At 47.4% G+C, this 14,885-nt stretch overlaps 1 protein-coding gene across 1 annotated transcript; it reads left to right on the top strand.

Moving 5' to 3' along the window:
- The first annotated feature begins 5,041 nt into the window (after positions 1 to 5,041).
- LOC149352655 (uncharacterized) lies at positions 5,042 to 14,057 on the top strand. Its single transcript, XM_089581870.1, has 2 exons — positions 5,042 to 5,720; positions 13,147 to 14,057. Exons 1-2 carry the CDS (start codon positions 5,340 to 5,342, stop codon positions 13,648 to 13,650), a joined length of 885 nt encoding a protein of 294 aa, XP_089437996.1. The 5' UTR covers positions 5,042 to 5,339; the 3' UTR covers positions 13,651 to 14,057.
- Positions 14,058 to 14,885: the final 828 nt, after the last annotated feature.

The following is a 14,885-nucleotide window of genomic DNA, read 5'->3' as shown; positions in this document are numbered from 1 at the left end:
TGAAAACAAATCGACAAGGTGCACGGTACTATCATCGATTGCATATCCCGACGTCTTCGGTACCTTGAGGAATTGGCTCACCGACAAGGGCGTCCGCAGAATTTTTTGCAGGGGGGGGCCCCATTGGTTGTTGGCGCCGGAGGGGGGGGGGGGGCTATATTCGTAGCAAAAAGGCACTATTTGCGGAGTAAATTTATTTATTTATATATAAATAAAAAATAAGTAAAATACGCACATGAAAGAAAAATTACAAACAGCAAATTAAAGCGCGGCTAGGAGAGATACATTCAAGTTTATCAATGAAAAAACAATTAAAATTAATAAAAAATACAAAAAGATACTATCACTTCGTGGAGAAGAGCGCTCAGTCTTGCTGCATACGGGTTCTCGACTCACCCGGATTGATGACCAGCACACAGCACAATATGTTCACAAACACGCAACTACAGTCACTCAGTCAGTCTTCCTTGAACAGCAACTGTAGGCGCCTCGGATTTTTCTGGGCGAATTGTGTAATTACACGGGTGATAAATTCATTTCTGTGCTTCACTACACGCTCTCGGTGCATACTCATCATACACATTGAATGGAAAAACGGTTGAACGCGTACGTTGAAAACAAAAGACAACTATATATACAACAAAAACTTCTTTACAAGATAAATGCACGCTCGCCGCTTCATACACCTCGCTCCATCTTGCTCGCGCATCCGCACAGTCGAGCAACCGCACACACACTGCTCGCCGCTCGTCGTTTTCTCGTCCGCTGTCTTGGTTGTTCTGACCTTCGTTGACAACCGGCCACTAAAAACACCGAAGCACAAACACAGAGGCGCGCACACGTGCAAGGGCTTACTTGCCGCAATATCCCCGGATGCGCACTTTGGGGGGTGAAAGGAACGCCGCGCGACTTCCGAGGGGAAGGAACACTCGCCACTCCGGTCGGAAAATTTGTTGTTGTGTTTTTATGGGGTTCAGAGCCCCAAAACGCATCAGGCTATGAGGGACGGAGTAGTACAGAGTTCCGGATAATGTCGACCACCTGGGTCTGGGTCTTTTTTCCGTGCACTGACACGCACAGTACATGGGCGCTGTTGTGATTTGAGACCCAGCCAGAGGTTACAGGCGAGCCAGGCAGGCGCCATCGGTCTGCGTTGACCAAAGGCGCTGGTTTTCGGAGAAGACGCAAGAAACGCTGGTGTGGGGGCGCCTCTGGAGACTGCGTCGCCGTGAACAAAAGCAGCTAATCCCCTTTGCCGAAGATTCTGAAAGCGGCGCTTCTACCGAACTGCGCTCTCCCGTGGATCGGAGGAGACAGCGAGCGGCGGCTGCGGCGCCAACCCACCGCCCGCTTGACCCTGAGCAGCCCGACAAAGCGGGGGTGGATACGGCTGATATTTGTCCTTCCCTCCTGAAGAATTCATCGGTGGCCGGCGTACGAACGTATCCTGATTATAGCGAGCGACGAAGGCGAAAACAAGATGCTCTGTGCACTGTCTGCCTCCGTGCCGCTATCTCTCTAGAGATCAAAGAAACAGACACCGATCGTTAAGAAGGCTCAAACACATGCTCGCCGGTGCCGCTGTATGTCTGCAACAGGTCGCCTTTTAGTAGAGCTAACGATGGCGTGGTTTGAAAACGGCGGAACGACGCCCGCTCGGACGCGGCATTTCGCAGATGTGACCCAAAGCGTGGAAGCGGGGCTGCTTTTACCCTTTTGGCTGAGCGCACCACCGCCCCTGGCGTGCGGCCATCACTCACGGTCGAGTGAGTGATTTTCCAGGGGGGTGCAGCCGCCCCCCTTGCCCCCCCTTCCGGACGCCCATGCTCACCGACACTATTCTCAGTGCGTTTTTCAGATCATATGCACTCGATCGGTACAAGACTCATCATTCGCACAACCGAGAAGAGGTTCTCAAGGCAGTCTTGATCAAGCCTTCCAGTCAGCACGAATGTGTACCTAGGCTCGTTGATCAGAACAACATGCAGTTTTATTATCACAGCCAGTCATGTTTTGTTAACAAGCACGCACATCACAAGGCGCTACACAAAACACGAGCTATCGCTCCACAACGCCATGAGGACAGTGAAACGGAACGCACGCACGCACGTCCGTTCAGGTCGACGGCCGGCGGAAAAGAACCAACATGGCGCCGAGAGGCGGCGGATTCAAAGGCTGTCCCATGGAGGAAGGAAAACTAGTTCTTACTACAACTTCAGGCCATGCGGCGGGCGTTGCACCACATCGACAGATTACACCGGACGGCGGACCGCTCCTTCAGCGTTTGCGCAAATACCCACGTTCGCGCATGAAGCGGCGCTGCTCGAGTACGGGCAGCTAACCAACGCCACGCCCCCATACGGCCTCTGTTCGCCCTGGCCTGCTGCTTCGGAGGTGCAGCTAGACATTGTCGGCATAACGGGAAAGCGGAGCACCCCGCTCTGTGCAGTACAGCAGTTGACCGGAGCCGTCATCTACGAGGAACTTCGAGACCACCTCCTCGTGTACACTGACGGCTCCGTGGCGGGCGAAAGCTGCTCGCTTGCAGCGGCGGCGACCGTCCCCGTCCTGCACCTGCACAGACAGCTACACGTCGCCTCTATGGGCTCCTCCACCACGGCGGAGCTTGCGGGCATCCGCCTGGGGCTTGACTTGCTCCTCTCCCTTGCTCCGCCGCCGTCCAGATGTGCTCTGCTATGCGACTCCCGCGCCGCCCTCGGCCGCCTGCAAACCCGAGGCCGCGGTACTCCCCTAGTACAGAACGTTATGGCAATGTCGCCAATGTTTTATAATGTTGTGCAACATACTCCAACGTTAGAGCAACATGTCCATAAGTTGGTCAGGATGACACTCTCTGCTAACATTGCAGCCAAATGCTCAGAAATTCGTTAGGATAACATACCATCTGCCATCTTTGGAACAACATCGAGAAGCAACGTTGAGGCAATACAGCCTGATGAACGTTATTATAATGCTTGAATCATAACAATAAAGCAACATTACAAATATATTTCAAGCACAGAGTTCCAGAAGTTTTCTGACTGTTGCTACAGTAAACATTTTTTTCAATTAGCAGTACTTTGCAACTAAACTTCTTCTGTTGCGCCTGCTATAAATTGCATGCACAGCTCGATTAATATGTCGCAAAGCTTTGTTTATTACCTATTCGCCACTGTCACCCTTAGGACACCCTTCAGGAATGGCTATATAAGCTTGACTCTATGTTATTCGCTCGGCGGTGAGTGTATGAGTTACATGTTGTACTGTATTGTGGAGCTCAAGTGTCGGTCGCTCTCGTTGGTCCTCGAAAAGCGTTATGATATGTTGTGAAGCTTACCAATTGGCAGGCCTGCATGCTTGTGCAGGGTTGCTAAAATTTTCAAGAATGTTACATTGATGTTATAAAACATTGTGGCAACGTTGCAGCAATGTTGTACATATGTGGACACAACATCGTGGGAAATGTAGCAGCCATGTTTTTCACATATGTTGTCTTGATATTGCCAAAGGAGGACACTAGCCACGTTAATGCAGCCTAAATAGGTAACATTGCTGCAATGTTCCAGCAGCAATCTGTGCTACACAGTAGAGGATCCTCTACTGTGTGAAATCCGCGCGCGTCTAGAGAGACTGGCGTAGCACGGCTGCGCCATGGTGCTCGGCCACAGTGGAATTGTGGGCAACGAGCAAGCCGACGAACCCGCGACCGCCGCACATCAGTTACCTCCTGGCGATCTCCCTCTCGCACTGGAGGACGTGCGAACGGTCATCTACGGCCATCTCCGACAGCAGCACCCCGACCAGAGCATCGCACGAGGGGAGCGCATCAACAGCATCAGTGGCAGCTCCCTGACACGGCAGCATCGCGCGATGATCCTCCGTGCGCGTGTACGATGCGTGTGGCCCGGGGGCAGATGGGTGCGCCACGGACTCTGGTGAGCTTCTGCGTATACTTCGAACAGACGGGCTTGACGTCCCGTTTGTTCCGCGTCAGGTAGTTATTCGCAGTGACAAAACGCTCCGCGTCTGCTACCTTCGGACGCTTTACAGCTGGGCGCCCACACAGGTTATCTGTACAGTGAGCCGCGAGCGTGTGCTTTTGTCCTGTTTGCCCTTTCTTCTCTCGGGACAGGACACGGCACGCGCGCGGTATTTACTTTTGAGCGGCCGGCCTGCGACGACCAAGGGAATGTGCGCGTGCCCTATGCTCCCCCACGAACAATGGCCCGCGCGATGCCCTCACTGGCGCAGGGCCTCAAAGTCATCGCGGGGGCCGCAGCCGGCCGCTCCCCCTCCACCACGCAATTTGCACGCCCGCGCACTCTCAACAACCTTGCGCGGGCAGCACCCCACATTTATTTTATTTTAATTCTCTGTATTTGTACATAGTGTATACTTCCACCCTACCCCTATCCTTTCTTCTATCGCTCCTCCCTTTCGGTCCGCCGCGGTGGCTCAGTGGCTATGGTGCTCGGCTGCTGGCCCGAAAGACGCGGGTTCGATCCCGGCCGCGGCGGCTAGAATTTCTTTGGAGGAGAAATTCTAGAGGCCCGAGTGCTGTGCGATGTCAGTGCACGTTAAAGAACCACAGGCGGTCGGAATTTCCGGAGCCCTTCACTACGGCGTCTCTGGGACGTTAAACCCCACAAAACCAAACCAAACCGCTCCCCCCTTTCTTTCCTTCTCACTGTCCTGTCCGTCTCATTTTATTCTCGCTAGCCGCAGCTCAGGTGCTTCAGGCTTCGATGGCAGATGCCGCGGGTAGCAACATCTGTTCCTTTATGTTTTATTTTCTTATTACCAATAAATAACCACTAACATAGCAACAACCTTCCTCCAAGGGCTGTCCCCACCCTGAAAAATGCGGCACCCTAGAAGCGCCACCTTGCCTGAAATAGTTCCGATTTAAGGCCAATTTATTAAATTCATTAATTCTCACTAAGTTGTGCGAGACTTCGCTTATTTTTTTGCTTTTAGACTTAAATTTCACCAACATTTTTGTCTTCTTTTGTTTCCCATTTTTTTTTGTTTTCCGCTCTAATGCTGCTCACGATCAAAGCATCGAATCAATCAAAGCGCCATTAAAGCGGCAACAGAAGGAACGTGAGTCGGCCTTCGGGCCTGGGGCGTTGGGTTTGGAGATTGGTTTGGAGCATCGTGGCCTGGAATTTTCAATAGTTTGGATTTTCGGGCAAGTTTTAGATGCTTGTATTTGGGCCGCACTTCAAATGAGGTGAATGAAACATGAATGTAACTGGCCGTCGCTAGGAGTACGCGAAGTGCACGGCGTTTTTCCTCAAGCACCGTTGCTGTCGTTCTGTAGTGGCTTTCGCCAGTGAATGAACAGTCTTGGCAATTCATCGAGGAGCGGTTCAAAAATGGGAGCGCTGGTATCTGTGCTTTTGTCAGCGGTGAGGACCTACTTCCATGATGCAGCTAGCCCTAAACACCCCTTTGGGTTTCCCATGCCTCCCGAAATCCATAAGACTCTCACACCGGAGTATATTGAGTCTTTCAAGCAAGTCTTCGTCATCGGCGACGTGCATGGGTGTTTCGAGGAACTGATGGATCTGCTGGCCGTGTCAAAAACCAAGGAGAAGGACACGCTAAAGTTGTTCGTTGGCGATCTCGTTAACAAGGGACCCAAGAGCGAAGACGTTCTTGACTACCTTCTCGCCAACCGTGCTTCATGCTACGCCGTCCGAGGCAACCACGACGAGGTGCGTTATTGACAAAGCATGCCTGCTGTTTAGTTGCGCTACCGTCTGAAGCATTTCAATATTGGCATGTGTTGTTCCATGGAGTGGAGCCTGTCTCCAATAGTGGCTCCAGCATTGAAGCTACCAGTTCGTTCATTACCAGCTACCAGAAGTTCGTAGTGAGGAGCAAAATAATTTTGTTGTTTAGTTAATTGTAAAATGAAAAAGTTTACTGAGCTAAGTGAGGTGCACAAGTCATTGAAAGAGCCTAGACCTTGCACACTGTCATGGAAAAGTAAAAATAACCGCCAGCAGCATTTTTGTATCGATGTTCCCAAGTAGCGCAGCCACCCTTTGGTTTTCAAAACCCTCTGCTCCTCCATGATCCGGGCATCGTCCACATTTGCTTCTTGAGAGTACAGTAAACAAATCGTTGATGATTAGGTTTGCGGTCATAGCTGCCTAATTGAAAGAAGGCACATGTGCTATGCAAGCTCAATGCAAACTGCATAGTGTGATGGAAAAGTGTGCTTGCATGCGTACTTCACCACGAGGAATTCAGTGAACGGCTTTACGGGAATTAAAAGACGTGCTACTCTTGACCTGACAGTACATCAAAGGAATAAGCTTGGCAGCCTAGTGGATCTAGACAACTGTTCCTGGTGGCATGCTTGGCTTTCAGAGTACTTCGCTCAATGTTTTAGCCGTGGGTTCAATCCCAGCCGCGGCGGTTGAATTTCGACGGAAGCTCGTGTACTGTGCGATGTCAGTGCACGTTAAAGAACCCCAGGTGGTCTAAATTTCCAGAGCGCTTCTCTACGGCGTCAATCATAACCTTTGGGATGCTAAACCCCCTAAAAATTAGCCAATCAAGCTCATTGCGTTAACTGCAGAGCCAGGACATCTGGACTTCTAGGACCATGCAAAGGGCACGGCATGGAGCACATATTCATTTGCCACAGTGAACATGCTGAGAGAGAAATATGCATTTTCTGGTTACTGTGTGAGCCAAAAAAATGTGTAGAACACAACAGAAAATGTGCAGAAGTGCACCTTGTGCTAGCTGTATCTTGGTGTTGTATAGTGTTACAGCCTAGCTAACACGATGTGGCAGCAGGCCCCTGCCGCACTGGAAAGGAAAACGATGCTGAATGAGTAGAAGCCTCCGCTAGTGTACACCTCTTCAAGAGTTTTTACCAATTGCAAGCACTAATCAGCCTAACGTATTTGATAGACTCAACTTGTTTTGTCGTGCTTTTGAGAGGGGAAGCCACATGTAGCACAGCCTATGTTATTACATGTTACAACCACTTTGTCTTCTGGCCATGAACTCTTAATCTACCAGCACGTATTTGATGGTTTTAGGAGTTCGCTTAACATCACTTCAGAGTATCCGGCAGGATTGCCCTGTCTGACAAGAGTTAATCTCTGTTACTGGGCTTTTCACTTGTCAAAAGTCCCCTTCTAAATGTTTTAGTACGTTAGCGCTAGAGTTTCCACTCAGCTACTAAGCTGTTGTCTGTGAGGTCCCTGTGTGTGCCCACTGAGTTGTGGGAAACCTGCCCTAGGTGGCCTCCCTAGGTGGCAGTAGGGCCACCTAGTCTGCATGACCTTGTGACAGCGTCGCAACCTGTGCACTACATTGTGAGCAGACTGCCCACTGCGGCAGGTGGCAGCTCAATTAACGATTAGTCGTGCGATGTTGCTCGGGAAGAGGAACCTGGGTCGCACAAGCCCCACCGGTGGCAGCACCTGCCATCGCAGGGCAGTGGCACATTGATTAACTGCTGCACCAGTATGCCAGGAAAGGTGCGAGGACTCTCAGTGACCTTATGAATGTAAAGTTGAGAGTGAGCAATTTCGGACATAAGGGCATTAACGCTATTGCATCATGCCCTTAAGGTGGAGTTTAAGTGTCCCCTCCAGTTTTAGTGCATTATCACTAAGGCTCTCATCACTAATTTCACCGATCTTTTTCTGAAGCCTGCTTGACCCTGAAAACCGAGCTTTGAACCAAAACTTAAACCAGAGCGAAAACCGAAGTGCTACCGCACCTTATTCGCGTTTGGCCTAATCACGCTAAATCGTCTTGCCTTTTTTTGCCCTCTATCAGTAGTTACAGGGTAGCCACATCCTCGTTGTTGTCCACATCTTCCAGTTGTCAAGGAGCACTGTGAGAATGAAATAGAATGGAATGAAAAGAACTAACTGGTTTGTTCACAGAAAGTACTACACCAAGGCGGCCAAATCCTGTTCTGGTGAGGGAGTGCATTGTCGGTTCTGGTTACCGAGATCAGGTCGCAGCCCAGGCCTGGTTACACAATTTCATCGAGACGTGCAGTTTTTTTTTTCAAACCCAGTAGAGAATTGCGCTGCAGTGGGATTCAAACCCCAATCTTTTTGCACAAGAGGCAGATGCTCTATCTCTGCGCCATCGCTGCTCACCTGTAGAAATAATTTTGCGGATCATGAATACTGTCTTTCGCAAACGATGAACAGGAATTGGACATGAAAGAGCCCCAATGGTGAGAGTAAAAATGAAATTGACTTCATATTATGCACTCATCCTGGCATCGTGCAGGAAGTGGAGCTCCTCGGAAAGGTGCATTGTAGCGACCACATAATGGTAAGGTCTCGAATTAGCCTAGATTTGAAGAGGGAATGGAAGAAACTAGTGAAGCGGAAGCCCATTAACGAGTTAGTAGTAAGAGGGAAAGTAGTGGAATTCGGCATTTCACTGCAGAACGGGTATTTGGCCTTAACTGAGGAAGATGATCATAATGTTCAAACAATGAATGATAATCTCATAGCTATTTTTACAGAGTGCACCATAGAAGTAGGCAGTAGGATAGTTCGACAGGATACCGGCAAGCAATCTCGGGAGACAAAAAATCTGATTAAGAAACGACAAAGCATGAAAGCGTCTAACCCTACGGACAGAATAGAACTGGCAGAGCTATCAAAGTTAATAAATATTAAGTGCAAGGTAGCTGACGTAAGGGAGTTTAACATGGAGAAAATCGAGCATATTCTAAAGAACGGATGTAGCCTAAAAGCGGCGAAGAGGAAAGTAGGCATAGGTAAAAACGAGATGTATGCTTTAAGAGATAAAGAGGGCATTGTCATTAGCAATATGGATAAGATGGTTAAAGTAGCCGGAGAATTCTACAAATCTATACAGTAGCGAAGTACTCAGAACATTAATGAGAGAGACAGTAGCCCACAGCAGTGGGACATCCTGCCAGTAATGAAAGTGGGAGTAAGGAAAGCCTTAGGAGCAATGCAAAGGGGGAAGCAGCTGGTAAGGATCTGGTAACAGCAGATCTGCTGCAGAATGTTGGAGGCTAACACAATGCCTTATGGCCTCGAGCATACCAGAAGCTTGGAAGAGCGCTAACGTCATCTTAATTTACAAGAAAGGGGACGTCAAGGTCTTGAAAAATTATCGACCAATCAGCTTACTCTTCGTTGCCTACAAAGTATTTACTAAGGTAGTCGCTACTAGTCAGGACAACCTAGACTTCAGTCAACCAAATCATTGGGCAGGCTTTTGTAAAGGCTACTCGACAATAGACCATATTCATACTATCAATCAGGTGATAGAGAAATGCATAGAATAAAACCAACCCCTATATATAGCCTTCATTGATAATGAGAAAGCATTTGATTCAGTGGGAACCTCAGCAGGCATGCAGACATTGCGGAATAGGGGTGTAGGAGAGCCTTATGTGAAAATATTGGAAGATATCTAACAACTACACAGCTACCATAATCCTGCATAAAGTTGGTAATAAAATTCTTATAAGGAAGGATGTCAGGCAGGGAGGCATGGTCTCGCTAATGCTATTACCGCCTGTTTACAGGAGGTATTCTGAAGCCTAAATTAGGTACAGTTGGAGATAAGAGATAGCGGAGAATACCTAAGTAATCTGCGATTCACTGATGACATTGCCTTGCTAAGTCACCCAGGAGATGAGCTGCAAAGCATGGTCAATGAGTTAGACAGGCAGAGCAGAATAGTGGGCCTAAAAATTAACATGCCAAAAACCAAAGTAATGTTCAACAGTCTAGCAAGGGAATAGCTGTTCACTGTTGGTAACGAGGTGCTAGAAGTGGCAAGGGAATATGTCTACTTAGGGCAGGTAGCGGCCGCTGATCCGGATCATGAGTGGGAAATAACTAGAAGAATGAGGTGGAGCGCATATGGCAGGTTCTCTCAGATCATCAATGGCAGTTTACCAATATCCCTCAATAGAAAAGTATAAAACTGCTGTATCTTGCCGGTACTCACCTAGGGGCAGAAACGAGAAGGCTAACAAAAGGGGTTCAGCTGAAGTTAAGACAACGCAGCGAGCTATGGAAAGAAAAATGATAGGTGCAACGTTAAGAGACTGGAAGCGGGCTAAGTTGGTGAGGGAAATAACGCATGACATCCTAGTCAAAATCAGGAGGAAGAAATGGGCTTGGGCAGGGCATGCAATGCAAAGGCAAGATAATCGCTGGTCCTTAAGGATAGCGGAGTGGATTCCAAGAGGAGGCTAGTGTAGCGGGGGGCGCCAGAAAGTTAGGTGGGCGGATAAGATTTAGAAATTTGTAGGGATATGGTGGCTGCAGCTGGCAATGGACGGGGTTAATTGGAGAGCCATGGGAGAGGCCTTTGCCATGCAGTGGGTGTAGTCAGGCTGCTGCTGATGATGATAAAAAGAATTGCTACATTGTTGATCCATTTCACAGTCTATGACCTCCATTGTGTTTTGTACACAACCATGCGTGTGTCTGTAGAAAATGAACAATATGTGTTTCTTACTACAAAACAAGTTAATTGCTTTCTTTACGCGGACATGGGCTATTTATGAGGGGAAATTTTCTGCACAAATGATGAACACTAAAGAACGGCTGATTGTGCGGGTTGATATTCTTTCATAATTTTTCAGTAGTGCTTCAGAGCCAGGGCTGAGAACAAGAGGGGATGTGCACATGGCACTGAACTTATAACTGAAGTTCTCTGTCCTGGTTTTGAACCACTGTTGAAAAATAATGGGGATGAACACTGTGTGAAACAAATAAAAAAAATTGTCAATATTGACTGCTGGTGAAAACAAGGCACGTTTATTACAAGGAGCCACTACAGGGTGGCTTCAGTTGCTATAGGTCTTCTCCCCTTGACTGTTCTCATTTGCACTATCAATATCAAAGAAGTGGGTCGAGGTTAAAAGATGAGGAATAGCACCAAGTTTGGGTTCTTATTTCCTGTAGGGCTGAAGTGCTGGGCTTTAACTCGAAGAAGAAAAAAAGCATGAAAGCACACAGGAATGGGGAAGAGGAAATGCGTAGACAACATTAGTACCTGCTGTAATCTGTAGGTGTTTCTTGTTCCCTGTCTCTGCATTTTGTGCTTTTTTTTTTTTCAACCCTTGTCATGAATCAACTTGGCCACTGCTGAACTTTCATTCTTGTTTGGTTTTGGGGGGTTTAACATCCCAAACCTACTCAGGCTATGAGGGACGCTGTAGTGAAGGCTCGGAAAATTTCGACCACCTGGTGTTCTTCAACGTGCTCTGGCATCGCACAGTACACGGACCTCTAGAATTTCGGCGCTATCGAAATTCGACTGTCGCGACCGGCATCGAGCCCGCGTCTTTTGGGTCAGCATCCGAGCGCCATAACCGCTGAGCCACCATGGCGGGCATTCATTCATGTGGTAGCCAAACTAGTCATTGTGCGGAACTAATGCTCTCTGGAAGGAATCAGGATGGCTCACAAAGTTCTAGAATGCAAAGGGCGGCTGCAGAAGCATTTGTTAAAAAGCCCAGGGTGGTTGCAAACACTTTCTATTCAACAGAGGCTTTGTACTATATTATTGCTACGCGCTCGACTTGCAGTCAAATTATGTCGCACCAACACAAGTGACGGCTGCGTCTTGCTGTAATGGGCTTCAACGCATAACCTCAAAATGAGTTAGCATGTGTCCCTGCAGCCTTTCTGTAACCATGCCAGAGGTTTCACTTCTATGCAGCTCAAAGTGCTGGGCATGCGCATGTACTGCATGAATGCTGAATATGGTTATGGACAGCTTACAGCCGCTAAGAAAGGGTACGTAAACAAAAGCTATCAGCATATGCAGCTCACCAGGTACAGGCTCAATGAAATATACAAAGATGCCAGGTCCTGATTTGTGTGCTAAGAGGAATAATTGAAAAGGTGGACACATTCATTCCATTGCATATGTGTTTGGCTCTTATAGCTAACTGCTGAACACAGAGCAGGTCTTGCATGTTGCTGGTTCATAATTTTCAGGCCTTTTTATTGATGCTACACATACTGAACCAGCATAAATTTACTCTGCAAGAGTGTGCCAGGAAGTAGGGTGCTCATGTGAAACTCTGTAGTACACACATATGCGATCACACATAACTAAACTCCCTCTGCTGCATCCATCCCTCACGATCTGAGAAACTCTCCTATACCGCAGAATTCAGTTCCAATTACTCTTAACCCCCGCTAAGCTGTGCCTGTGAAAACTTTGCAGTACCCGCACTGCTTGAGCTGCCCTTCCTATGCCAACATGGAACACTGTCTCTTCTCTTTCCCCATCACTCACCTTCCCCGACTATCCCAATCCCCCTCTCCCTACTTGACCACAACAAGGATCTACAGAAAGCTGTGGTCCAGCTCTCCATCGATATTCTAGGCATCTAAATTGAGAAGGCAATAAAAGTGTTTTCCTTCTCCAACCACTAGCACATCTGTGCATGAGTAAAGCTTGCTTCTAAATTTCTCAAGTTCCTGTGTCAACTTAGTTATATCACAGAACAGTGTTTCAGGACAGTATTTCATTTACTTCTGGTTCTACTTGTATAGTGCTCAGTGTATGAAAGGCACTAATGGGGTATGTGGTCTTCAGTGTATTGAGCCGTGAAGTGCATGCACATTGTTCAAGAGCTCTTAAAACTGTGTGAAGAACCCAGATATGTCGCAGCTTCAGTGTAAAACATCATTGGGGGGAAAATTTTGTAGCTACAGCTAAGGCCACAGACTCTGTTCATACATTGACTATTTTTCATCATTCTAAGGTTGACCACATTGTCCTGCTGCTTTCTTTTTTCATAAATCAAGGTAAAACTGCCGAGGGGAGGTTTGCCTGAGGCTTTAAATGCATTTAATTTTACTGCACTAGCATGTGTGTTGAGAAAAGGCCACTTATTTCCTGCTGTGCAGCAAAACCCACTGCACTACTTAACTCTTGCATTCTTGGAGTGTAAATACTGTTGTACTACTGCAGAAACATGCCATTAGTGCTTAGCAGGTTGAACAAAGAGCGTCCGTTTTCAGAGAGGAAATTTGAGGGCGAGTAAAATTTCCTCATCCTCACAATATATATTGCATGAGTTAAAAGTAAAAACCCTCTCACAATATGCATTGTCTTGCCCCTTTGCCTCCAACACAGGTGGTGCTCAAGGAGTATTATGCTTCACGCAGCCACTCTTATGCCCTGACTGCTGAGAACATCTGGATCAACCGGTTGTCGGCACGACATGTTCGCTACCTTGAGCAGCTTCCCTACACCTTGCTTTTGCCAAGCCTCAACACCATCATTGTGCATGCAGGCCTTGTTCCTGACCAGGGACTAAGCACATCTCTAGTGAATATGGTGACTATGCGGAATGTCATTATTGATGACTTCTGGGAAAAGGGCGGCATCAAGGCTACATGCAAGGATGAAGAACGTGCTGAACCTTGGGGTCAGGTGTGGAATGGGCCACAGCATGTCATCTTTGGCCATGATGCCAAGCGCAAGCTTCAGAAGTGGCAGCACTGCACAGGCCTTGACACAGGATGCGTGTATGGCAATGCGCTCACTGGCATGTTCATTGCTGGGCCTCGGGCAGGTGAACTAGTGTCAGTGAAGGCAAAATGTACGCACCAGAGGCCCAGGGAAAAAAAGAAGTGAGAATTGTACAAGCTGACAAGTTTTGCTGTCAGGAAAGGACTGTGTGCTACCGTCTTTTTCCTGCTCATTGCAACACCCACACCTAACATATCAAGACTAGTCAAATGGAAAAAAGGGCCTTGTTCACCCTCTGTGCCTTTCCTATCTTACTGTCTGTGGCATTGTCCGTTCATGTCTCAAGGAGTCTACACCTTTGAGTGTGATGACAACTTAGTGAGATTTTTGTATTTGAACATGTGAAAAAGAGAAGACTGTTGCATATGTTGACTTTATTTTTATACACTGTAAGGGTTCACCTGAAGAACAAAAATTTGTGGTGGTGCCTGTGAAGTGCACACCATTGGCTTATCTCGCTTTTCCTACCTTGTGGAATAAAATGTGCTCTTGAAAGGGAGAAGCAAACAGCACATCCTCTGAACATTTTTATTTTGAAGACACTGCTTGACTGCTTTGCCGATGTGCTGAGCAGTATCAGCAAAAAGCATGCTGGCTATGCTTGTTGCTGCTGCTGTTGTGAGCATATTTGTTTATTCATGAAACTTGTCACATGGTTCTTGTGCTCGTACATTTTTTGTCCATCACGGTGGACGGACCTCGATAACAGTATATGGCACCACATTTTTGTAAGCGTACACTGTATAGGTAGGGGCCTAGGTTATCTGTTATCCAAGTGTGTTTGGAAGAGCGAGATGTAGAAGGTAGCCTTGATAGAATATATAGAATTATGCAGTAGCCCACCTCATCTGAACAAAAGTACAGGTCCAAGCTCAGCATGGATAACGGGCGAGCACCGATGTACTTACAGGCGTTCACTGTATACATAGCCACGTATAGTTATGGCCCTTTGTATTTTGGTTATATCTTTTTCTTTTTTTTTTCTCTCACAAGGCACAGGGTAGAAATTGAGCGTTATTGATTTCAGTTGCAAAATTTCGGTAGCACTCTGGTTATTCAACAAAGATTTTTGTATTTTGAGATTTTTTCTTCAGCAAAAATAAGTAGCTGTTGATGCACATTGTTGTTTGGGACAAATTATTTGTGTTATGCGTTTCAAACCTACTAATAGCAGATTGCACAGAGAAGGTGCTTTCCACATCGGGCATTTAAAATTTTTCTTTTAGTTCCGACTATTCTTATGCGTGCATTATTACTGTCCTCATGTGCAGCATTTCTATATCTGCTGTACCTGTCTGCCCTTGTACATTGCAAAAACATTCAATATCATAGTGGCAATA

This window comes from Amblyomma mixtum, chromosome 3 (assembly GCF_055824585.1).
Source record: "Amblyomma mixtum isolate Tamu chromosome 3, ASM5582458v1, whole genome shotgun sequence".
Taxonomy (NCBI): domain Eukaryota; kingdom Metazoa; phylum Arthropoda; class Arachnida; order Ixodida; family Ixodidae; genus Amblyomma; species Amblyomma mixtum.
The sequence above is the reverse complement of the archived record's forward strand: the minus strand, read 5'-3'. Positions and strand labels throughout refer to the sequence as shown.